The 26,538-nt window shown below is 51.1% G+C and overlaps 1 protein-coding gene across 1 annotated transcript; it reads right to left on the reverse strand.

Moving 5' to 3' along the window:
- Positions 1 to 21,046: 21,046 nt before the first annotated feature.
- On the reverse strand, positions 21,047 to 25,508 carry LOC115655358 (phospholipase A and acyltransferase 3-like). The gene is made up of 4 exons (XM_030570735.1): positions 25,424 to 25,508; positions 23,963 to 24,065; positions 22,756 to 23,024; positions 21,047 to 21,313 (listed from the first exon to the last, which is right to left on the reverse strand). Exons 1-4 carry the CDS (start codon positions 25,436 to 25,438, stop codon positions 21,212 to 21,214), a joined length of 489 nt encoding a protein of 162 aa, XP_030426595.1. The 5' UTR covers positions 25,439 to 25,508; the 3' UTR covers positions 21,047 to 21,211.
- Between the last annotated feature and the right edge of the window lie 1,030 nt (positions 25,509 to 26,538).

The following is a 26,538-nucleotide window of genomic DNA, read 5'->3' on the forward strand; positions in this document are numbered from 1 at the left end:
AGTGGTGGGGGTGAGTGTGCTGCTGGGGGAGGGCAGGAAAGGGGGGCTCCTCCCCCAGAGCTTGCTGCTGCCGGCAGGGAAAGGGCTGGGGGGAGTCCTCCTCTCTGGCCCCTGTCCCGGAGCAGCCTGCCTGCACCCCAAATACATCCCCAGCCCTGCCCCACCCCAGAGCCCACACCCCAGCCAGAGCTTACACCCCTCACCGCATCCTCAACTATCTGTCCAAGCCCTGAGCCCCTCCAGCACCCCAAACACCTTATCCCCAGTCCCAGCCAGAGCCCTCACCCCTGATACTCCTACTCTCACCCTGAGCCCCTCCCACACCCCAAGCCTCCCACTGCCAGACCCAGACAGAGCCCTCACCCCCTACACTCCTACTCTTGCCCTGAGCCCCTCCCACACTCCAAATCTCTCATCTGCAGCCACACCCCACAGCCTTCACCCCTGCATCCCATCCCTCTGCACCCCTCCCTCACCCAAACTCCCTCCCAGAGCCTTGGGCAGGTGGAGGGGCAGAGTTAGGGGGATGGAGTTTGGGCAACACCAAAATTTCTACAAACCTGCTACCCCTGATCATGGGCCTAGGTCAGCACTTAAGAAGGTGTCTGCAACTAGCACAAGGCTAAGCTACAATGTTCAGTTGCATCCTGAATATGTTTGAAGCATGACTGGGAGCTGCTACCCACACAGCCATACTTTACAGGTGTGGAGGAAGGGGGCAGAGCAGGGGGATTGGTATTTGATGCCAAAGTTCCCATCTTAGAACCCCTGTTGCAAGTTTTAGCCCCAATGGTTGCTGATACAATTCCCATTGGATACTCCTGGGGGAATTCTGTGTCACTGCGCAGTGCAGAATTTTACAGAAATTAATGTTGGGTGTGCAGAATTTCCTTCCCCCCCCCACCCCGAAATGGGATGTGTCCCTGCCTGCAGGTATATGGGATCTTGGGGAGCAATTACCACACAGGTGGGGTGCAAAATAAACTTTATTAAGAAAATGCAAAAACAGGGAAAATTTAATAGTGAGGGGTATGGGGTTTGTTAAGGTAGGCAATTGGGGAGGGAGTTCTTTTAGTATAGTATAGGGGGTTTCAATAGTGGGGTACAATACAGTGGGGTACAATACAGTTGGTAACCAACTAACACTGAAGTATAAATGTAACAGGTAGCAAACAATTTCTAGGTAAAGGGTGTGTCACAGCAGCATATAACCAACTAACAGTTATGGGTAAAATGTGTTAAATAACCAACAACTTTAGGTAAAAATGTGTCACAGTGGTGTAAATATAAAATGTGAGGTGTGTGAGAGAGAAAAAGGGTAACCAATGGGGTTTTATGCTAGACTTCAGTAATACAATTGAGGTTTGGCAGCGGTAGGAGCGGGGTGAACACGTGGGGGAAGGGATTAAAAGAGAGAGAGAGAGAGAGAGAAAGGCAGTGGTAGAGGAATGAGGTTAGGGGATGGGGGAAGAGGAGCACGTGGTGGAGCAGAAACCAAAGATAGAGGCGCTACAGAGGGAGATTTAAACTCAGGGAGACACAGAGAGCAGACAGGCTGCAAGTTTAAACAGCAGAGAGACTGCAATAAGTGACTGGGGAGCTCGGGGGGAGGGGGAATTGGGGCAGTGGGAAGACAAATTTAAATAGTAAAAACCTTATCTATCCCCTAACTTAATCAAACTTACATAAAATGACAAGCAGCTACAGAATACAACCAGGCAATGATTTTCTAAACTTATCTTAACCAACAATTAGGCAACACAACAAATATCACAGAAACTTACAAGCTCTACAATCTTAACAAACTATGACTTTTTAAAAAAAAACAAGACCTATGGTGCACCTTATGCTATGGGGAGGTTACAGAGGGCAGAGTGGTATGTATCCAGGACCCAGCTCCAAAGGAAGCCAAGGGATGGTAGCTACAGCGGTGGATACAGCAGAGAGCCCAAGGCAAAGCCCACAGGAGCAGAGCTTAGCAGTGGCAAAGAGCCCTGTAGTTTAAGAGAGGTTTTAAGACACAGACCAAGGTTTAGCTTGAGTCTGTGTGCTGGGGAAACAGAGCCAGCAGCTAAAATAATAAAATAAAAGTATAGAAAGTTTTACAGAGGGATTCTTACCAGTCCCCAAGGCAGCAGCAAAGGCAGCAGCAGCAGCAACATCAGAAGAGGCAAGGAGGGTTCGGTACAGTCTCAATAATCAGGAGATCTCTCAGGTAGCAATTCGTTTTTCGTGGGGGGGGGGGGGTTTCAAAAACGGGGGTACGCTCAAAAATAAAACGAGAGCGGAGAAAGGACCCCCCAGAGCCCCTGGCTGATCAGACCAGGCAGCAATGCAGGAACCTTTCTGAGGTGTGTTTCAAAAATGTCTGGTTTTAAAGGCAAACTTGGGCAGTTTCCCACCAGTAATCCTGATAGGCTCCCTCTGTCACAGGGGAGGGGGCACAGGGGAAAAAACTGAAGGTAAGCCCAGAGACATGCCTGGACATAGTCCTGTGCAATAGGTGACTCAAGAGCACATGAGACTATGACTCATGCCCAGGATCTTAAAACCACAATAGGCCTTGCAGCTCTGGACATTGCCTACCCTACACCAAGCCCAGGTTCAACGAGGTGATAACAGGACTAACCCTTTGAAAAGGGCAGTGGTCCCATTTAGCATGCAGCACAAGTGGCCATCCCTTTGAGAAGGGCAATGGCTCTTGTTAAACAACTTAAGGGGCCCTCCCTTTGAGAAGGGCAGTGGCCCTGGTAAACAACTTAACAGCCAGGGAAGGGCGGCCACAGGAGAACAGAAAACAAAATGGAGTCTGGGGAAACAAAATGGAATAGGGGAATAGCTGTAACGGACATGCCCCCCTGGCCGACCTGAACGGGCTGTGAGGGGGATGTCCCATGCAAAGACCAAAAAAAGGAAAAAAAAGAAAAAAAAGGTTTTACAAGTCATCGTCTTCGTAGTATGGAGGTGGTGGTTTGCTGCTGTCCAAGGGGATGGAGGAATACCTCACCTGCAAAGGCAGGGCTGACACAACCTTATGAATTAGCTGCTTGACCACTGCTATCCCCAACAGAAAGGCCACAAGAACAATAGCCACAGTGATAAGCCACTGCTTGATGGACTGAGCCCAGGTCCCCAACCCCCAGCTGGACCACTGAGCTTGCCACCAATCCCACTGCTTACGCTCTTTACGAATCTGGACGGCGAGGGAGGATAGTTGGTCAGCCACGGCTGAGACATTGTTCCACCCAGGCTGAAGGCGCAGGCAACATTGTCCTTTAAAGCGAGGATCGAGGTCCTCCAAGGCGACACAAAAGTCCTTCTGTAGGATGGTCTGGATCAGAAGACGGTTCTGCTCGGCGTAGTTGGCTAGGATAGTGAGGGCGTCGCTGGTTCGACGAAGTCCTTCTGCTGTGATGTTGGTGAGGGCTTCCAGACCAAGCGACAGTCCACGGATTTGCTGTAAAGTTAAACTGTATGAGAGGGGGTTAAACTGTATGTACCCTCCTATGACCATCTCGGTGGCTGACTTGAGTCGCTCCCATGCGGTGGCTGTTCGTCGTTTGCGTGGTGAGGAGAAGAAGGGGCGACGGTGGTGAAAGAGCCCTCCTCCCTTTATGACGAGTTGCCCGATGGCACATACCCCCTTTGGGAATGCGGGTAGAGCAGTCCGGGCAATGTTGTTCCCACAGAGCCACACTTGTCCTGGGGAAGAGGGTAAAAACTGGTCATGGATGGAGCTTCGCTGGGGGGATTTCTGGCCAGGTGGTATATCAACCTCCATCCATAGTAGGTGGGCGGCTCTGACCTGTCTCAGTTCTACATGGGTCTGAGCTGTGGATAAGTATTGGGTGGGGTTAAACACTGTACTTGTTGAAAGATGATTAATAAACCTGGTGAACTCAGTGCGGTATCTTGAGCTTCCTTTCTTGGGGTTTGAGTTAGGCCGAGGTCCTATGAACCATTGGGTGCAATTGGGATACTGCCCCAACGGAGTGGGATTGGAGAAGCCAAAGAACACGATGCAGGGGGCTGCTGGGAGTGGTCCTGTCACCGCAACAGGGGCGAATGAGTTGGGTCTTCGGTCGTCGCTGGTGGTGTTGCACGTGAACAGAGGCCGATGAACCCAGTTTGTGTTGTTGCAGGCTGAAGCTGGATGCTGTGAAGTCAGGTTCGTGAGGGGGAGGAACTCCCAGAGGAAGGGGGACCCTCCCTCTGAGGCCTTTGGTCTTGTACAGGCAACGCAATCGTGTGATGGGGGGGACATCTGACAGGTTCCCGATGAGGACCTCCTGTAGGGCGTAGGCTCTCAACCAGGCAACCAGAGGGTTTTCTCGAGGCGGGGTGGCAATCATGGCGACTGATTCCTACGGAGACATAAAAGAAAGGTGGCCCCTCTTAGGGCCTGTTATGACCGAACACTAAGCCAGTTGTGGTGGACCAGGTCAGGCTTGCCCCGTCCATCTATTTGAATATGATAGGTGTTAGGGAACCGGCCAGGTGTGATGATGGTGGCTGCTAGTGGAGTGCAGGTTCCCTGGGCATTGGGAATAGAGACCCACACTGGCTGAGAAATACTATAGGCAGGTTTCCAAGGTTCCCGTGGTTTAGGAGCAATTTCTGGCCATCGGCTGTATGCTGTATTAAGGGAAATGAGGGCTTGAGGCAGGACCCGGTCCCACCCCTTGTAATCAGGGGTGCTAAGTATGGCCCGAATCTGGGTCTTCAGCATTCCGATCCGTCTCTCTACGACTCCGTTGCTTTGGGGGTGATATGGCAGGTGGGTGTGAAGACGCACCCCCCACTGGGACACCGTCTGGTCTATAGCTTTACTGGTGAACGGTGGCCCTCCATCGGCCTGGATCTCTTCGGGTGCCCCCCAGGCAGCAATTACCTGGAGAAGGGCTACAGAAACAGCTGGTGCAGTAGATCGCCTGAGGGGAGAACACATTAACTGACGAGACCCTAGGTCAACTATTACAAGCCCCTTTGGATACTGTTTGGCCCCCGGGAGAGGGCCAATGAGGTCCATCTGCCAGGTTTTACCTGGGCTAAAGTGTTCAGGGCTATAAGCACCATGAGCATAGACAGGCTTGTTAGTGACTCGTGCCTGTTGGCAGCTCAGACACCCTTGAACAGCTTGGGTGCACTGCTGCCTAGACACGCTCGATGTTCGTCTCCCTCGGTCAGTCAACAGCTGATGTAGGGCACGGGCAGGCAGGTGCCCCCACTCTTTATGAAGCCAGGTGATGAAGGGATCACTGCAAGAGATAATGTTAACCTGGGATATGTTACACTTATATTCTCGGAGTTGTAGATCCAGGCTGGAATGAAGAGGGTTACTGTCAGACCTGTGTGAAGGACAATGAGTAACAAACCATGGCAGCTTGGACTGTGCTGCCAGTTGAGTAATCTGTGCCCATATTTCTTCATGAGCGGTGGGCCATCCTTCTCCCATCAGGATGGACACACAGTAGCTTGAGTCCACTCCCAGGACCACGCGTGTTTTCGGGTGGGCTGCCACAATGTGAGAGGCTGCCAGTAGGACGCCTGCTGCTTCGGCCTTCTGAGCTGAGCTGGAAAAATCTAAGGGTTTAACTTTGAGGGTGTTACAGGTAGCACACAGCATTCCTGCTCGGGGAGAAGGCGATGTGCCCCCATCAGATACAATCCAAGGGGCATAGGCACTCAGTTGGGCAATAGCCCCCGGCTCAGTGGGAGCTGCAGTGGAGGAGGACTTGAGGGCCCAATGTCCAAATACCTCCTGGGCCTGGTAAACGAGTCGCTCCCAGGTAGCAGGGGCTCCCTGCAACTGGGGGGCCGGGGTGAAGGTGAGGTATGGGAGAAGCTCCACATGAGGCCCCTTTAGGGTGCCTGTGGCAGATTTACCCCATGGGAGAGCACACTGGACAGCAAGCATGGCAATGCCCACAGGCCCATAACGATATTCGGGTCCTGACAACTTCCGGGCCTGATTGTGGACAGGGAGGTCCTCTTGGGACACAGTTACGGCCACATGGTCTGAGGACACAGTGAGGGTAATCTCAATAGGGTTGGTGAGATTCCATCGAGCCAAGGTGGGCCCAGAGCCCAACCAGGCAGCCAGGGAAGACACCGCCTGCTCGGCCTCTGGTGTCCAAGGGGTTTTAATGTTCCTGGCATATTGCTGCAAAACAGATAGTTGTGGCAACAAAGCAGCAGGGAGAAACTGTCTGTGATAGTTAATTACACCTAACACATGCTGCACTTCACGTCTGGGGGGAGCTACCCCCAAGGGGAAAGAATTCGTGAGTGGGTGGTAAGTTAAGTGGCGTAGCTGTCCCTTTTCTACAGTAAAACCTAAAAACTGAAAGGTAGAAGTAGCAGTGAGGACACTTTTAGGCAAACTGAGGTTCCACCCATCGGTGGATAAAGCGGCCTGAACCTGTTCAGTGACCTTTTGTACTTCAGTTGGTATGGTGCCAGTTATAAGAATGTCGTCCACGTAATAGACAACATGAATGTTGGGGAGGGATGGTACCTTCTCTAATGTGCGGGTTAGGGCCTCACTGGCACAGGCAGGTGAGTTTTTGTACCCTTGGGGACACGCTTGCCATTGGTACTGGGCTCCCTGGTAAGCGAAGTTTAACAATCCCTTGGGGTCATAGAGGGGGATCTGATAAAACATATCTTTTAGGTCTATTGTACAGGCCCATTGGTTAGTGTCCTCCAGTAGGATGCGTTCTATAGTGGGGATATCCCATTTGGCGGCGAATGCTACTGATCGTATGTGTTTGTTAGCGGCGCGATAATCTATAACCATCCTATACTCATTGGTTTTGTGTGGTTTTGGGATTCCCCATGCACTGGACAAGTATTTGCTCGCTGACACACACCGAATCTTGTTATCATTAAGCAGTGTTTCAATGAGCTGGGCAATGTGTGGTTGACCTTCTGGGGCTGTGGTATGGGTCTGTATTTCCAGGGTGTGGGGTTGAGAAGTTCAGGTTCATGGGGGGCACTGGCACCCGATAGGGTGACTGGTAGTGCATCAAGCACGGCTTTGGCTAGTTTAAAACGCCGTAGCTCCCGAACCCCAAGGAGTGGCATGGGTCCCACTAGGGCCCGAAATGTTACTGGTGTGTGGCCTATGGATGCGTGTACCTTTACTTCTGCACGGGGTTCTGTGCTGTTGAGGCCTTGCACATAAATGGTGTGTCCTGTGGGGGTGTTAGGGACGTGAGGAGGAACAATGGACACCTGTGCCCCCGTGTCCAGCAAAAAGGGGATGACGAGACCCTTGTCAAAAACTAGCGGATAATAGGGGCGGGGGTCCCCTTGCCGGGTGCTGGCCGCCGCCAAGCACCCGGCCATTACCCGTTTTTTGGCTGGGAAGGTTCTGAGCGCTCTTCCCATCCCAGAGCTATGGCCAAGGCTCTTTGCTGCTCACTATTGAGCTTACGTACAACCTCCTTAGTGAGGCCCTTGTACAATAAGAACCCCAAAATTTTGCGTTCTGTAAATGAATGCTGTGAGTACTGGGGCCTGGGTTGTGAACTGGCATGTGGGGAGTGTGGACTGGCGTGTGGTGGGGGTGGACTGATGGGTAGAGCTTGGGCTGAGGGCCATCTTATTTTCTCGAGGGCTTCATAGAGTCGCCCAATGGGGCGCCTAGCATACCCCCTTAGCCACAGAACTGCCCCAGTGTCAGGGGTGGTACTGCTATCCATGGCTAAGTCAATGGCAGCTTCGTCTATGGGTATCTCGGTGGGGTCAATAACGTGTCTGAAGGCATTGACCTGGTTAATCTGAGCATGAGTAAGCCCCAGAGGGTGTTGGGTAGGGGACCACAGCATGATGGACCCCCCTGCGATGGCACATCTGAGGGAAGAGATGTCCTTGACGCTTCCTCTGGGGACTTGGATCCCTTGAAGGGAGTGCTGTAAATGGAGGAAGGCCAGTGCTGGGGCAGTCAGGGGCCATGCAGTGTTAGATATTACCAGGCTCCCTGAGAGACCCCTGGACCAGCTACTGGTCCTGGCTAATACTATGCCCTCTTCTCTATCCACTAACTCTTGTCCGTTTTCCAGAGCCAGGCGGCCTAGCCACAGTAGTGGTGGCTCATTGGCCCCCCTAGCGGTGTCCGAGATGAACTCCTTCATCTCTGCTTTGGAGCGAGGTCGGAGTTCTGTCACCTGTGTGGTATTGCCCTGGTTATCAATCTTTATACGACTGATGGATACTGGCAGGGCTTCACCAGAGGTGACAGTGGGTGCAGGTTCATGGGCTTGGGCCTCTAGAGGGGCTGAAGGTAGGGCTGGGTATAGTGGGGTTTTCTTGAGGGGAGATGAGGCCTCTGGGTGGGTATATGGGGATGGTTTTTCAGGGGATTTATTGGGACTGGGCAGGCTAGAGGTCAGCGGTGGTCCCTCCTGGCTAGCCTGGCTAGTGGCCTCCTTGGCTAAGGTCATTAGGGCCCCATGGAAAACAGTTAGTTTATCAAGGGCCTGAGCCAGGATCTCATAGGTAACTGTGGCTACCTTTTGGGGCTTATATATGTCATGCCACAGTTTCTTGGGCTTTCGAATTTCATCCAGTTTCTGCACCAGTTCTGTTAATATCTGGTGGGTGGGGGACTCCTGCAAAATTCGAGGTTCAGGGGCGAGCTTAGATGGAGCCCCCCCGCAGGCTTTCACAACCCTTCCCACCTCTCTCCAGAGGCGGGTGGGATCTGAATCTGCGGCTGGCTCTCCTGCCTTAGTGCAGACTGGCCGGAGGCTGGAATCAGCAGGGCTGGCCCTGAATGTGGGGTGGCAGGTGTCATAAACAGATAGCTAAGGGTTAATGTCTCTTTTACCTGAAACACCTGACCAGAGAACCAATCAGGAAACCGGATTTTTTCAACTTTGGGTGGAGGGAATTGTGTGTCTGAGTCTTTTGTCTGCCTGCCTGCTTCCTCTGAGCTTTGGAGAAGTAGTTCTATTTTCTAATCTTCTGTTTCTAAGTGTAAGGACAAAGAGATCAGATAGTAAGTTCTATGGTTTCTTTTCTTTGGTATTTGCATGAATATAAGTGCTGGAGTGCTTTGATTTGTATTCTTTTTTAATAAGGCTGTTTATTCAATATTCTTTTAAGAAATTGCCCTGTATTGTGTTATCTTAATACAGAGAGATCATTGGTATTTTTTCTTTCTTTTTATATAAAGCTTTCTTTTAAGACCTGTTGGAGTTTTTCTTTACTTCAGGGAAATTGAGTCTGTACTCACCAGGGAATTGGTGGGAGGAAGAAATCAGGGGGGAGAGCTGTGGGTTGGATTGCTAGCCTGATTTTGCATTCCCTCTGGGTAAAGAGGAAAGTCCTTTTTGTTCCCAGGACTGGGGAACGGAGAGGGGGAATCACTCTGTAGAGGGGGAATCACTCTGTGTAGTTTCACAGAGCTTGTGTCTGTGTATCTCTCCAGGAGCACCTGGAGGGGGGAAGGGAAACAGGATTATTTCCCTTTGTTGTTAGACTCAAGGGATTTGGGTCTTGGGGTCCCCAGGGAAGGTTTTTCAGTGGGACCAGAGTGCCCCAAAACACTCTAATTTTTTTGGGTGGTGGCAGCAGGTACCAGGTCCAAGCTGGTAACTAAGCTTGGAGGTTTTCATGCTAACCCCCATATTTTGGACGCTAAGGTCCAAATCTGGGAATAAGGTTATAACATGGTGTAGCAGCGGTGGGAGATAGACAGAATCCAGAAGCCAGTAGGAGTATTATATTTTTCTTTTCTCTGCTAAGGGCTTTTTAGCAGAGAGAAACAGTTTGGTTTTAAAAAGGAACCAGAGAGAATTTTTTTTTTCTGCTCTCTCTGGCAGTGTGTGCCTTGCATGTTAAGCAAGAAGTCATTAAGGGCTATCACCAGTCTTTTGTCATGCAATAGCCCTCCCATTAGGAGGCAAGTACCAGCACTTATATGCATGCAAATAAAGTGGTTTTTCTGGTTTCCCTTCATTGAACATTAGCTAGAGAGAGAAAGGGAAAAAAGCACTGTTGCTAGGCAGACTCCAGGAGGGAACAGAGCCTGCAGTTCAGAAGATAAACACCGGAGGGCACCCCAACACAAGAAAACAGGAACCATGTCTACCAGGACAAAAATGGAGGCCGAAGACCAATTCAAAGAAGCTGAACACAGGCGACAACTGGAAATAAAACAAAAAGAGATGGAGATAAAAGAAAAGGAAGAAAGCATCAAACTGGCAGCCTTCCAAAGAGAACAGGCAGCCCACGAGGCAGCACACAAAAGAAAACTAGAAGAAGAAGAGGCGGCCCACCGCCGAGACATGGAAAAACAACAAAAAGAAATGGAAAAACAACAAAAAGAAATGGAAAAACAACAAAAAGAGAATGAAGAGAAGGAAAAACAGAGAAAACATGAACTGGACTTGGCAAAAGCTGGGCTGCATGTGCCAGCCAACCCTAACAACCCGGCGCCAATTATTGCTCCACAGCACAGGAAATTTCCCACCTACAAGGCAGGTGATGACACCGAGGCCTTCTTGGAAAATTTTGAAAGAGCCTGTCTTGGGTACAGCATCCCCGAAGACCAGTACATGGTAGAATTAAGGCCACAACTCAGTGGACCTTTAGCAGAGGTGGCAGCTGAAATGCCCACGCCGCAAATGAATGACTATAAACTTTTTCAAACCAAGGCCAGATACAGGATGGGGATAACCCCAGATCATGCCCGTCGGCGCTTCAGAACCCAAAAGTGGAAACCAGAGGTGTCATTTCCCAAACACGCCTACTACATTGCAAAAAACTATGAGGCCTGGTTAACAGGAAACAACATTCAAACCTTGGAAGAACTGAACCTCCTCATACAAATGGAGCAGTTCTTGGACGGTGTTCCTGAAGACATCACACGGTACATACAAGATAGAAATCCCAAAAATATCACTGAGGCGGGGGAGATTGGAGCCAAATGGATGGAACTGGCAGAAAGCAAGAAAGCTACTGTCAAGGGGAACGATTACCCCAGGGGGCACACAGACCATAAACCCTACAACCGAGGACAGCCAAAGACCCCACATACCACCCAAGTAAAGCCACAGATACCCTACCCTTCAACCTCACCAGTCTCCAGTAACTCACCTCGGCCCAGTGACCCATCAGATGGAAGATGCTTTAAGTGTAATAAACTGGGACATATCAAGGCCAACTGTCCCAAGAACACCATGCGAGTGCAATTCATTACACCACCATCACACCAAAGATCCCCAGGCCCAGATGCCTCTCAAATACCCGTGGAGCGAAGGGAAAATTTGAGAGTGGGCGGAAAGAAGGTTACTGCGTGGAGAGACACGGGGGCACAAGTGTCAGCTATCCACCAATCCTTCGTAGACCCCAAATTCATCAACCCAAAGGCCAAAGTTACAATTTACCCCTTCATGTCACAAGCTGTAGACTTGCCTACAGCTCAACTGCCTGTCCAGTACAAAGGCTGGTCAGGAATGTGGACTTTTGCAGTCTATGACAATTATCCTATCCCCATGCTACTGGGGGAAGACTTGGCCAACCAGGTGAGGCGGGCCAAGAGAGTGGGAATGGTTACCCGTAGCCAAACCAGGCAAGCTTCCAGACCCATTCCTGTTCCTGAGCCGTCCACAGAGGCCCCGTCTGTGTTACCAGAGACCCAGACAGAGGCAGTGGACCCGGATTCCATGCCTACCACTGAAACAGCCACAGCATCTCCAGTCACAGGCCCGGAACTGGAACAGCAACCAGCACCAGCAAGTGCAACCACATCTTCAAACTCAACGCCAGAGGGTGCCAGCGAGCCAAAACTGGCAGAAGCAACAGACAGCCATACCCAAAAGGCTCAGCCAGAGCCTGAAATACCCTCAGGTGCACCAGCGGAGAGCGGTTCACCAGCAACGGAAACAACCCCATCACCTACATCGCTTCCAGAGGGACCAAGCCCAAGTCCACAGTCTGAGGAAGAACTGGTGACCCCAGCCTCAAGGGAACAGTTCCAGGCTGAGCAGGAAGCAGATGACAGCCTTCAGAAAGCGTGGGCGGCGGCACGGAGCACCCCACCGCCTCTCAGCTCTTCTAATCGATCCCGGTTTGTTATAGACCAAGGACTTTTATACAAGGAAATTCTTTCTGGTGGACACCGGGAAGAATGGCAGCCGCAAAAACAGTTGGTGGTTCCAACTAAGTACCGGGGGAAGCTCTTAAGCTTAGCCCATGATCATCCCAGTGGCCATGCTGGGGTGAACAGAACCAAGGACCGGTTGGGGAAGTCCTTCCACTGGGAGGGGATGGGCAAGGATGTTGCCAAGTATGTCCGGTCTTGTGAGGTATGCCAAAGAGTGGGTAAGCCTCAAGACCAGGTCAAGGCCCCTCTCCAGCCACTCCCCATAATTGAGGTCCCATTTCAGCGAGTAGCTGTGGATATTCTGGGTCCTTTCCCAAAAAAGACGCCCAGAGGAAAGCAGTATGTACTGACTTTAGTGGACTTTGCTACCCGATGGCCAGAAGCAGTAGCTCTAGGCAACATCAGGGCTACCACTGTGTGCCTGGCCCTAACAGACATCTTTGCCAGGGTAGGTTGGCCCTCTGACATCCTTACAGATTCAGGGTCTAATTTCCTGGCAGGGACCATGGAAAAACTGTGGGAAACTCATGGGGTGAATCACTTGGTTGCCACCCCGTACCACCATCAAACCAATGGCCTGGTGGAAAGGTTCAATGGAACTTTGGGGGCCATGATACGAAAATTCATCAACGAATTCTCCAATACTTGGGATCTAGTGTTGCAGCAGTTGCTGTTTGCCTACAGGGCTGTACCACATCCCAGTTTGGGGTTTTCACCATTTGAACTTGTGTATGGTCACGAGGTTAAGGGGCCATTACAGTTGGTGAAGCAGAAATGGGAGGGGTTTACGCCTTCTCCAGGAACTAACATTCTGGACTTTGTAAGCAACCTACAAAGCACCCTCCGACACTCTTTAGCCCTTGCTAGAGAGAACCTAAAGGATGCTCAGGAAGAGCAAAAGGCCTGGTATGACAGACATGCCAGAGAACGTTCTTTCAGGGTAGGAGACCAGGTTATGGTCTTGAAGGCGCAACAGGCCCATAAGATGGAAGCATCATGGGAAGGGCCATTCACGGTCCAAGAGCGCCTGGGAACTGTAAACTATCTCATAGCATTTCCCAATTCCTCACTAAAGCCTAAAGTGTACCATGTTAATTCTCTCAAGCCTTTCTATTCCAGAGACTTACAGGTTTGTCAGTTTACAGTCCAGGGAGATGATGCTGAGTGGCCTGACGGTGTCTACTACGACGGAAAAAAAGACGGTGGCGTGGAAGAGGTGAACCTCTCAACCACCCTGGAACGTCTGCAGCGGCAACAAATCAAGGAGCTGTGCACTAGCTTCGCCCCATTGTTCTCAGCCACCCCAGGACGGACTGAACGGGCATACCACTCCATTGATACAGGTAATGCTCACCCAATCAGAACCCCACCCTACCGGGTGTCTCCTCATGCCCAAGCTGCTATAGAACGGGAGATCCAGAACATGCTACAGATGGGTATAATCCGCCCATCTACCAGTGCATGGGCATCTCCAGTGGTTCTGGTACCCAAACCAGATGGGGAAATACGCTTTTGCGTGGACTACCATAAGTTAAATGCGGTAACTCGTCCGGACAACTATCCAATGCCACGCACTGATGAGCTATTGGAAAAGTTGGGACGTGCCCAGTTCATCTCTACAATAGACTTAACCAAGGGGTACTGGCAAGTACCGCTAGATGAACCTGCCAAGGAGAGGTCAGCATTCGTCACCCATGCGGGGGTGTATGAATTCAATGTCCTTCCTTTGGCCTTCGAAATGCACCCGCCACCTTCCAGAGGCTGGTAGACGGTCTACTAGCTGGACTGGGAAAATTTGCAGTTGCCTACCTCGATGATGTGGCCATTTTTTCAAACTCCTGGCCCGAACACCTACTACACCTGGATAACGTCTTTGAGCGCATCAGGCAGGCAGGACTAACTGTTAAGGCCAAAAAGTGTCAAATAGGCCAAAACAGAGTAACTTACCTGGGGCACCAGGTGGGTCGAGAAACCATAAACCCCCTACAGGCCAAGGTGGATGCTATCCAAAAGTGGCCTGTCCCACGGTACAAAAAGCAGGTCCAATCCTTCTTAGGCTTGGCCGGATACTACAGGCGATTCGTACCACACTACAGCCAAATCGCTGCCCCATTGACCGACCTGACCAAAAAGACCCAGCCAAATGCCGTTAAGTGGACTGATAAGTGTCAAAAAGCCTTTACCCAGCTTAAGGCAACACTCATGTCTGACCCTGTGCTCAGGGCCCCGGACTTTGACAAGCCATTCCTAGTAACCACGGATGCATCTGAGCGTGGTATAGGAGCAGTGCTCATGCAGGAAGCAACAGATCACAACTTCCATCCTGTCGTGTTTCTCAGCAAGAAACTGTCTGAGAGGGAAAGTCACTGGTCAGTCAGTGAAAAGGAATGCTATGCCATTGTGTACGCCCTGGAAAAGCTACGCCCATATGTCTGGGGACGGCGGTTCCAACTACAAACTGACCATGCTGCACTAAAGTGGCTTCATACTGCCAAGGGGAACAACAAGAAACTTCTTCGTTGGAGTTTAGCTCTCCAAGATTTTGATTTTGAAATTCAACACATCACAGGAGCTTCTAACAAAGTTGCTGATGCACTCTCCCGTGAGAGTTTCCCAGAATCCAGTAGTTAAAAAGTGTTCTTAAAATGTAAAAGTCTGTTAGTTATATACTTAGTAGTATATGTAAAGGTGCATGTGTTGTATTAATCTGTTTATTTTCAAGTTCTAGAAGGAAATTGCCGCCAGTGAGCTTCCCCACTGTCTGCAATTTGGGGGGCGTGTCATAAACAGATAGCTAAGGGTTAATGTCTCTTTTACCTGAAACACCTGACCAGAGAACCAATCAGGAAACCGGATTTTTTCAACTTTGGGTGGAGGGAATTGTGTGTCTGAGTCTTTTGTCTGCCTGCCTGCTTCCTCTGAGCTTTGGAGAAGTAGTCTATTTTCTAATCTTCTGTTTCTAAGTGTAAGGACAAAGAGATCAGATAGTAAGTTCTATGGTTTCTTTTCTTTGGTATTTGCATGAATATAAGTGCTGGAGTGCTTTGATTTGTATTCTTTTTGAATAAGGCTGTTTATTCAATATTCTTTTAAGAAATTGCCCTGTATTGTGTTATCTTAATACAGAGAGATCATTGGTATTTTTTCTTTCTTTTTATATAAAGCTTTCTTTTAAGACCTGTTGGAGTTTTTCTTTACTTCAGGGAAATTGAGTCTGTACTCACCAGGGAATTGGATTGCTAGCCTGATTTTGCATTCCCTCTGGGTAAAGAGGAAAGTCCTTTTTGTTCCCAGGACTGGGGAACGGAGAGGGGGAATCACTCTGTGTAGTTTCACAGAGCTTGTGTCTGTGTATCTCTCCAGGAGCACCTGGAGGGGGGAAGGGAAACAGGATTATTTCCCTTTGTTGTGAGACTCAAGGGATTTGGGTCTTGGGGTCCCCAGGGAAGGTTTTTCAGTGGGACCAGAGTGCCCCAAAACACTCTAATTTTTTTGGGTGGTGGCAGCAGGTACCAGGTCCAAGCTGGTAACTAAGCTTGGAGGTTTTCATGCTAACCCCCATATTTTGGACGCTAAGGTCCAAATCTGGCCGGAGGCTGGAATCAGCAGGGCTGGCCCTGAATGTGGGGTGGCAGGTTAAGAGGCACCCCACATCAGTGCGCCCCAGGTGGGTGGTATACACCCTGGAGCTCTGGCCTTTGCCAATAGTACAGACCCATTCTAGGGCCTTAGGCTGCTGTTTACTTTGCAGCAAGTGGTATTGTAGGTGGTTGGTCTGATCTTCCTCTGTCCCAGAGGTCTTGGCCTCTTTCCAGGGACAGGGAGGGCAGTAATTGTTACCCCAAGATCCTGTTCGTGATGCCATGTCCCTGCCTGCAGGTATATGGGATCTTGGGGAGCAATTACCACACAGGTGGGGTGCAAAATAAACTTTATTAAGAAAATGCAAAAACAGGGAAAATTTAATAGTGAGGGGTATGGGGTTTGTTAAGGTAGGCAATTGGGGAGGGAGTTCTTTTAGTATAGTATAGGGGGTTTCAATAGTGGGGTACAATACAGTGGGGTACAATACAGTTGGTAACCAACTAACACTGAAGTATAAATGTAACAGGTAGCAAACAATTTCTAGGTAAAGGGTGTGTCACAGCAGCATATAACCAACTAACAGTTATGGGTAAAATGTGTTAAATAACCAACAACTTTAGGTAAAAATGTGTCACAGTGGTGTAAATATAAAATGTGAGGTGTGTGAGAGAGAAAAAGGGTAACCAATGGGGTTTTATGCTAGACTTCAGTAATACAATTGAGGTTTGGCAGCGGTAGGAGCGGGGTGAACACGTGGGGGAAGGGATTAAAAGAGAGAGAGAGAGAGAGAGAGAGAGAGAGAGAAAGGCAGTGGTAGAGGAATGAGGTTAGGGGATGGGGGAAGAGGAGCACGTGGTGGAGCAGAAACCAAAGATAGAGGCGCTACAGAGGGAGATTTAAACTCAGGGAGACACAGAGAGCAGACAGGCTGCAAGTTTAAACAGCAGAGAGACTGCAATAAGTGACTGGGGAGCTCGGGGGGAGGGGGAATTGGGGCAGTGGGAAGACAAATTTAAATAGTAAAAACCTTATCTATCCCCTAACTTAATCAAACTTATATAAAATGACAAGCAGCTACAGAATACAACCAGGCAATGATTTTCTAAACTTATCTTAACCAACAATTAGGCAACACAACAAATATCACAGAAACTTACAAGCTCTACAATCTTAACAAACTATGACTTTTTAAAAAAAAACAAGACCTATGGTGCACCTTATGCTATGGGGAGGTTACAGAGGGCAGAGTGGTATGTATCCAGGACCCAGCTCCAAAGGAAGCCAAGGGATGGTAGCTACAGCGGTGGATACAGCAGAGAGCCCCAAGGCAAAGCCCACAGGAGCAGAGCTTAGCAGTGGCAAAGAGCCCTGTAGTTTAAGAGAGGTTTTAAGACACAGACCAAGGTTTAGCTTGAGTCTGTGTGCTGGGGAAACAGAGCCAGCAGCTAAAATAATAAAATAAAAGTATAGAAAGTTTTACAGAGGGATTCTTACCAGTCCCCAAGGCAGCAGCAAAGGCAGCAGCAGCAGCAACATCAGAAGAGGCAAGGAGGGTTCGGTACAGTCTCAATAATCAGGAGATCTCTCAGGTAGCAATTCGTTTTTCGTGGGGGGGGGGGTTTCAAAAACGGGGGTACGCTCAAAAATAAAACGAGAGCGGAGAAAGGACCCCCCAGAACCCCTGGCTGATCAGACCAGGCAGCAATGCAGGAACCTTTCTGAGGTGTGTTTCAAAAATGTCTGGTTTTAAAGGCAAACTTGGGCAGTTTCCCACCAGTAATCCTGATAGGCTCCCTCTGTCACAGGGGAGGGGGCACAGGGGAAAAAACTGAAGGTAAGCCCAGAGACATGCCTGGACATAGTCCTGTGCAATAGGTGACTCAAGAGCACATGAGACTATGACTCATGCCCAGGATCTTAAAACCACAATAGGCCTTGCAGCTCTGGACATTGCCTACCCTACACCAAGCCCAGGTTCAACGAGGTGATAACAGGACTAACCCTTTGAAAAGGGCAGTGGTCCCATTTAGCATGCAGCACAAGTGGCCATCCCTTTGAGAAGGGCAATGGCTCTTGTTAAACAACTTAAGGGGCCCTCCCTTTGAGAAGGGCAGTGGCCCTGGTAAACAACTTAACAGCCAGGGAAGGGCGGCCACAGGAGAACAGAAAACAAAATGAAGTCTGGGGAAACAAAATGGAATAGGGGAATAGCTGTAACGGACAGGATGCAGAGATTTTGGCCGCCACTAGGGGCCGCTGGACCCGGCAGAGCCCATCTCGCAAATAGAATACAAGACTAGGGGGAAGGGGGAGGCAACTGGAGGGTTTCCAGCAGCTGCAGTTCCTAGCACGCCCTGAAAGAACGAGGTGACAGTGTGCAGGAAATGCCTTGCAAGCCCAGGACCCAACATCAGGCTGTTTCTCCTTCTGAATGAGGTGGGGAAAAGGGGTCTGCGGGTGGGGTGGGGACCGCAGTTGGCCTCTGGGGGAAAAGGGATGTGAGTGCCTGGGCTGGGGGGGGGGGCATGGCTGGGCTCGGGGGAGGGAGGGTTGTTTGTGTGTCACTGTATTGTTTACAGACATACTTGCTGACAGATATTTTGAAATAAATTACCAAAATAATTGAAACTGGTGTGATTATATAGTGTTATGTTGATCAATACAATTTGCAGAATTTTTCAGAATTTTTAATTTTTTGGCACAGAATCCCCCCAAGAGTAAAATTGGAGGAGATGATTATATATTGTTTTAATTGATTGCAAGTCACGGAACTGGCATGTATCGATATAAACCCCAATCCGTTCACCCCATGTAACACAGCAGCACCCCACCTAAAGCACTGTGGCTCACTGCCTCCCTCTAGTGGTTAAACATGTATGCAGCAGGAAGAGATGGCAGTGTTGCAGGTGCTAGGAGGTGCTTGTTGTTTGTGCTGACAAGTTGTGGGTGGGACTGGAGGAAGCTGAGCTGCTAAGCCTAAACATGCCAGCTGACATCTGCTTGCTGGGCTTGGGCTAAGGGGCTGTTTAACTGTGGTATAGGTATTTGGGCTGGAGCCCAGGCTCTAGGACCCTATGAGGCAGGAGGATCCCAGAACTCAGGCTGCAGTCTGAGCTGGACACCTACACCACAACTAAACAGCCCCTTAACCTGAGCTCTAGTCAGCAGGCACAGGCCAGCTGCAGGTTTTAAATTGCAATGTAAATATACCCCTCCAGAGTTCTTCCTGGACCATTACCTCTGGCTTGATGTCCAGGGAGTCCGTCCTGGATGTACAAATGTGGTCACCCCACTTCAAAGAAGATGAATCTAAATTGGCCCAGATGCAGAGAAGGGCTCCTAGGCTGTTGAGGGGACTGGAGAGCTGATCTTATGAAAGGAGATTGAATGAGCTGGGCTTTGTTTGGCCTGGCCAGGCAAAGGCTGAGAGGGGTCTGATTGCTCTCTCTCTCTCTCTAAATATACTGGGGAGGTAATGCCAGTTCTGGAACTGCATCCCAGTAGGAGGGCTGTTGGGGAAACAACCCAACTAGTTGGCAGCCGGAGCTGGATAAATTTCTGACCAGGGTTCTATGATGGGGTTGGCTGTACCAGCGTGTGGTGTTTAGATGCTGCTTGTATTATTAGAACTGGGAACACTGGCTGTTGAGAGTCTAAAAGGACAAGAAACAGAAAGGAGAGGGGAGGAGTTGAGGAGGCTGAGTAAGAGTTACAGAGGGTGCAGCAGCAGCTTGGTAAAGAGGTTTCCACTGTAAAAATAAAGTCCTATTGAAGCTTGCTAATACCTTGCCTGGTTGATACAACACGGCAGAGACTGGACTCAGTCACTCAGTGTAGCCTGATCTATGAATTGTAAATTAATTATAGTGATTACTTACAAATTCCCAGTTATCCCTCTGAAGTGTGAAAAGTTCTTGTCCCAAGATCAGGTCCAGTATTAGTAAAATGGCTGCTTAGCTGAGAACCCTGATGTGCACAGTTGCAACTGTCACACTTTGTGAACCCTTCTGTATTTACAGTCGTTTATTAAGACATTTAGCAAAGTCACAACCCTCTAACACAGCACGGTAGATCGAGATACTATAGAATGTCCATCTGAATGTCCATCTCCTCACACCATCTCTTGCAGAACAACCAGAAATGTTAGCCATTATCTTCCTCGTCACCGTCCTCCTCCTCACCAGTAGCTATCATTCTGGCATCTCCCAAGGACTCTCTCTCCTCCTGCCCGTATGTTGCACTGATGCCACTATGTCTAATGCATATTCAGTAGGGATTTCTCCCCTATTCCTTATTTGTATTTCATCACCCTACCAATGTTGCGGTGCCCTTCTCCTATAGGTTAGTATATTAAGGATCTCAACTTATTATCATATCCATCAATTCATTGCCATGGCCCTCTTGTGGTCAGACATCTGCAGATGTTCCCGTCCTAAAATATCCCAAAAGCTGATTTTAGCTCAGGTCATTTATCAGAGCCAAAGTTCACAGGCCTCAAGCCTTATGGGAACTGCTGAAGTCAGTGTCTTACAGGAGACAGACCTGTAGGTTCCTTGCGTTACTGCTGAATACAATAAATGCTGAAGCTAGGTCTAGGGGCTACACCAGGAGGCCCCTTCCAGTCATAAGTCCCTATGGCGGGACCATTATGTGGATCCAGGGGTACCCCACAGCCTGGACTGATTGGTAGGGTTGCCAGGTGTTTGGTTTTTGACCGCAAGCCCAGTTCTAAGGGGATCTGTTCTATCTATAGTCTGAAGTATTGACAGGACACCAAAAGTCCAGTTACTGTAATTTTCTAGGGCTGTAACTAGGGCAGAGGGGCAGCTGCCATTGGTGCAGAACCACCGTGGGGTGCAAAAATGGGGTGGCGCAGCACCCCCGTTCCCCTCCTCCCCCAGCAGGATCAGGCCTGGCAACATCAGCCAGATCCCAGGACAGAGCAGCAACTGCCATGCAGGAGGGGGGAGCTTAGGGAGGGGCTGGCCTGCCCTCAGCCAGAGGCAGGCGCCTTTGGTTCCACTTTGCCCTGGCGCCTGAGGAAGTGGGACGCAGCCCAGAGGAGCTGCTGCCAGGGTGAGAGAGCGGGGCCCGGCCCCTTGCTGGGTGGGAGAGGATCCCTGGAGAGAGCCGATGTAATGTCCGGTTTTGAGAAATGGGAACATTGGCAATCCTACTGATTGGCCCTAGGGACAAAAAGACTCAGAATCACCAAACCAGGAGAGCAGCACATGGACTCAGTACCACAATCCACCCCGCAGGGTGGGTATTTATGGGGATCTGAGTACCGCTCCCCATACCCCCCCATATCTGGGTGAAATTGGAAGGATCAGCCAGAGAGGAAGGTGTGAGGCTAGATTAGTTTATTTTAAATGAGACGTCTAATTCACAAAAACCTGATGACAAAGGACAGGAAGATGCTGACATATCCAGCTTGCTCCTCACGAGGAGCCCGCTCGGAGGGCCCCTGCTGCAGAGGCTCCAGGCCTTGGGCCCAGAGGGGAGTCTGTGCTATTGGTTCTGACGCCTGGACCTTGTGACCATGGCTCCGATGAGCCCCACAGTAGCTAGGCCCAGCGTTGCGACCCCCACAGTCAGCATGGTGTCCCTGACCTGCAGGACAGAAACGGGAACCGGTCAGCTAGCTGCCAGGGAGCCCCGATCTGGGGACTGTGTCCATGCCCACTGAGTTTACAAGGACAGCTAGTCTTCAGCAACCGTCTGTGCAGATAAGGCTGTCTGTTCAGTGGCACAAACCAGACTGTGTCAGAGAAGCTGGACCAGCACCTTCACTCTCGAATATCCTGCCCTGGGCAAGGCAGAGCGGCCCCTGCTGGACACTCACCAGGCTGCTTGTGTGGTTTTTACACTCACCTTTGCCAGGGCAGACTTCAGTCACTGTCCCTTTCCTTGGTCTCTCGGGCACAGTTTCTGGGCACAGACTGTCTGAAGTGGGACCCTGGACCCCAGGTACCTTAGGCCCACAGTGTTCCCCCCCCCCAAAAGACATCCCAGTAGCTTACACCAGCCCTTTCCCAGAACTCCACCTGTGGGCAGGGCACTCTAATTTATAGTTTAAGCCTTTGGGACACATGATAGTGGAAGGCAGCAGACACAGACTTACAGAAGGATCTTTACAACCATTGCTGTTCAGACAACACAAGAGATCTTCAGATCCAGGTAGACCCAACACCTACACACCATTCCCTTCCTCAGTTTCCTCACCACTGGGGCATTATTTGTCATGGATGTTTAACAGCCCCTGTTCCCAGCAGCACACAGCGGAAGAGAGGTGGGAAAGAGATGCCAGAAGTAGCTTTTCAAAGCAATGGGCTGTAGCCAAGGGGCCAGGCCATTGCAGAACCAGGAGGCGAAGCAGGAGGGCCCTGACCTCCCTGAACAACACTGACCAGAACCCAAGAGACTCTTAGAAGTGGGCAGGGCTCCGAGGAAGGGGATTGCATTCAGGTGCTGGGGGTGTTTTCCACAGATCTGTAGCACTCTTGTGCTTCCCAAAAGGAGAGAGAGAGAGAGAGAGAGAGTGTGTGGTTAAGTTCCTTTGCAAAGCCTGGGTTTCTTGCTTTATCTGCAACACAGTCCCCAACGGGTTAAATTATAAACCTAGGTGGTGCTACTGGAATGTGTAAAGAAGCTACTGGGGAGATTTCGAGGTTAGCACTAGTCTTAGTGCCCCCTGGCAGCTGGGAGCAGGAGTCTTACGATCTCAAGGAGTGGTGCCTTGTGCATGTGCCGGCAAGGCCAGGACTAGAGGCAGTGACTAGCCACTGCCTGAAAACATGGGATCCAAAGGATGGGCCCATGCACCTTCCTGGTGACCAGTCGTCTACAAGGGGGGACTAAGCCAGGGCTCTGACAGTTGCTGCACAGCTCAGGGAGCACATCCCCATTATATTAATTACAGCAGCAGCTACACACTGAGATCAAGGCCCTTTTGTGCCAGGCGCTGCCCAGACCCTGACCAAGTAGGTGTGTCTGGCTTAAACCAAGCCCACCCTTCAGGAAGGCAAGCACGTGCGAGGGGCATCTGCATGTACCTGGTCACACATGGGCTGGCCGTAGCGCAGCTTGGTGACGAAGTGCTCGCAGTTCTCGCTGGTGATGCTGTACTGCATCTTCTGGCCCACCAGAGACTCGGCCTCCATGAGGATCTTGCTGACAGGCAGCGGCGAGCACCTCCCATCATACTTGTTGTTGACTTGGTACCGGTCACCGCCAGCAACCTCCCGGAGACGCTCCCTCTTCACTACGGCTTGGTCGGTCAGCACGGACATGATGCTGGAGGCGCCAGCTCCTGCATACTCACCTGGGGGTGCCAATTGTCCATCTGAGCTAACCATCCAGATACCACTATCTATCTATCCCATCCGTACCCCCTCTCTAGCCAGCCAATCTTCATACATTCCTCTCTATCCACCCATCCATCCCCCCCCTCCACACCCCTGTCTATCCATTGTTATATGTTCCTATCTAACCATGTCTGTTAATCTATACAGCTGCATACACCCCCTCTAGCTATCCATCCATCCCCAGACACACCCCTCTATCTATCCATCCACCCTTCCGCATACCTACCCTCTATCTGATTTCCCATAGCGCCTACCCCAGGTGGATCTGTCCCCATCACTGGGTTGGCACACGGCTCCATGAGAGTACTGTTTAGTTCTAGCAGCTGGCATTGGGTTCCTGACATCTTGCTAATGCAGGGGCCAGACTGGCATTGGATTCCCCTCTCCCATGTCACAGGATTGAAAACCCTTGCCCCTGAAGGCAGTGGATGGGAGTGTTACTCATGCATATGGGGCAGACCTGGGGCTGGGGGGCATGACGGGGCCATCTGAGCATCACTCAGGCTTCGGTGGACAGAGGCACAGGCTGATGTTTTCAGAAGCAACTAGTGATTTTTAGGGGCATCTCAATATGTGGGGATGCCTAGCCTGAGACACCCCATCCATCCCAGTCTCCTCCATCCCCATCCCTGTCTCCCCATGTCCTTCAACCTGCTGCCTGACTTGCTGGGGCTCAGAAACTCAGGCAGCCCCAGCAAATAGAGGCACCCCCAATGACTCATGATAATCCAGGCCAGATTTCCTGCTGGATCACAGTGCACGTACCCCCGTCTGCTATGGAGCCCCCTGCCCCCACCACTCCGGCCTGAAATGCCCAGCACCTCTACCCTGCCCAGACCAATTCCCGCCCCCTAGGATCAGTAGCCCTCCTCCCTCATTGAGGGCCATTCCTTACTGGGCTGGGCAAGGTGGATGACGTAACCATTTCCTACATAGAGGGCCCAGTGCTTGTATCCAAAGCGCGAAATCTCAATCAGGTCCCCAGGGTTTGGTTCCTCCTGCAGGAGTGAGAGCCAAGTGAAACTGAATGCTCAGAGGAAGCCCCGATAGTACCCCCAGACTGGCTGCCCCTGAACCCTCTAACCCCCTAGATGTCCCACAAAATCCTCTCACTGACTCCCCCTGCCGCCAGTTAACCCCCCACTGCCTCCCCTTGTCCCCTGCTGTCTGCTAACCCCCCCCCATGTTCCCCCACCCCCCTGCTAATCCCCCCACCAGCTCCCCCACCTCCGTTAACCCCGTTAACCTCCACTGGCTCCCCTTGCTACCGATAACTCCTAGTTCCCACTGCTAATCCTCCAGCTCCCCTGCAACACCCTCATCTCTCACTTTCCCTCCACCCCGCTGGTGCCTCCCACCCCTCTGTTAAACCCACTCCTCTCTTTCCTGCTAATCTCTCCCACCAGCTCCCGCTGTGCCCCACCAACCACCCTCCACTGGCCCCCACCCCACCACAGGAACCCAGGTCAGGCAGAGGAGGCCGTGGGAGCTGGGGGGAGCTGCTCATCTGACACCATCCAGCTTCCCCCTAGCCAGGGGCATGGGCTCCTCTCTCCGCCCTCAGGAGACACCTGGCATCAGCACTAGCTCCCCAGAGACTCTGAGCCACTGTCCAGCGGGAGACCCCAGCGACCAACTCCCTGCAGCTTCTATAGGAAACTCGTGCCCAGAGCAGCCAGCCCAGGTGTTCAGCCAAGCTCACGTTAAGGGGATGTCTGCGCCGCAGCTGGCAGTGTTCCTCCAGGCCTGGGGGTAACTGACATGCACTAACTCCGTTCCAGTGAGTGTGCTAGAAATAGTAACGTGGCCATTGCAGCATGAGCAGTGTCTCAGGATAGCACCTGCCTCCAAGCCCGCCTGACATCCTGGGGCTTTCCTTGGGTGGGGAGCCTGAGCCACTGCCCATGCCGCAAGGTCCACCGTGCTAGTTTTAGCATGGGTTCTCAAGCAGAGCTAGTGCGTGTCAGGATCCCCACTGACATCCCACAGGCAGTGGTTCTCAACCAGGGGTACGTGTACGCCAGAGCTCTTCCGGGGTTGGGGGATGGCAACGCAGCTGGATCGTTGCCTAGTTTTATAACAGGCGACACAAAAACCACTGGCACCGTCAGTGCAAACTGAAATGTCATACAGACAATGACTTGTTTATACTGCCCACTCCGCAGGGGGCCCCACAAAGCTAAGTTACAGACCTCAGCCGGGGTTGGTGGAGCTGAAGCCCAACCCCCCCCACCAGGAGCTGGAATCAGACTCCAGAAAGGAGAACAGTTGTCTGGAAAGGTTGAGAACTGCTGCCCAAGGGGACCCAGAGCCTTGGCAGTGATTTGGCCATGGCTTTCTGTGCAGGGCTACTCACAAACAGCGGGGGCATCTCCACAGTGTCCGGACAGCTGAGTGAGTTTCTTCTAGCCTCTCGTCTCCTCTCTGCCTTGTGATTTCACTTTTGGTTTCCTGGAACCAGCCTCTGTGGGGTGCTGCCTATTCAGCATCATAGAGCCAACTAAAGGAACCAGATTGTGACTTTGCTAGTTAAAAAAAAGTGTGTCCCTAATTCATGTTAGCTGTCACACGGTAGTGATGACAAGGCAGTTTGTAGTTTTCACACGAATTAGCCAGTCATAGTAAACCCTAGATTCCCCCATAGCCTTTTCCTGCACCTGCCAACTCCTATGAAAACTACCACTCATTAGCTAACAGGAGTTCAGAACACTGCTTCACTATTGACAGGACCGGCGCCAGGGTTTCTCGCGCCCTAGGCTCACGGCCATTTCGCCGCCCCCCCGCGCTGATCCCGCGGCTCTAGTGGAGCTGCCACAGGCATTCCTTCGGAGAGTCTGCTGGTCCCGCAGCTCCGGTGGAGCTGCTGCAGGCATTCCTGCGGAGGGTCCGCTGGTCCGTGGCTCCGGTGGAGCTGCTGCAGTCATGCCTGCGGGAGGTCCACCGGAGCCGCGGGAGCAGCCAACCATCCACAGGCATGACTGCAGCAGGTCCACTGGAGCCGCGGACCAACGGACCCTCCGCAAGCATGCCTGTGGCAGGTCAACCGGAGTCGCCTGCCACCCTCCCAGCAAAATGCCGCCCCCTCAATAATCCTGGCGCCCTAGGCGATTGCCTAGGCTGCCTAAATGGTAGTGCAGGCCCTGACTAGTGAACAGACACTATGTCTATACTAGGGGAAATCATATGTTGGCAATGAAATCCTGCATTTAAAGTCACATCTAACACCTTGTTAACTACAGCCACTTAAACCATTTTAAGGGTGTCAAAATCTAGGAGCTAACATGTTTTTAGGGTATTATACCCCTGCTTCAGGGTCAGGGCTACTGTGTTTTTCAACGCCACTAAGGCCTTGTCTTGCTTAGGATTTAAAGGTGAGATGTTAAACAGATTTCACTCAATTCTATAGCCAAGACAAAGCCATTGTACTTTAGCATATAAGCCAGGGGTCGACAACCTTTCAGAAGTGCTGTG

This window comes from Gopherus evgoodei, chromosome 7, assembly GCF_007399415.2.
Source record: "Gopherus evgoodei ecotype Sinaloan lineage chromosome 7, rGopEvg1_v1.p, whole genome shotgun sequence".
Classification (NCBI taxonomy): domain Eukaryota; kingdom Metazoa; phylum Chordata; order Testudines; family Testudinidae; genus Gopherus; species Gopherus evgoodei.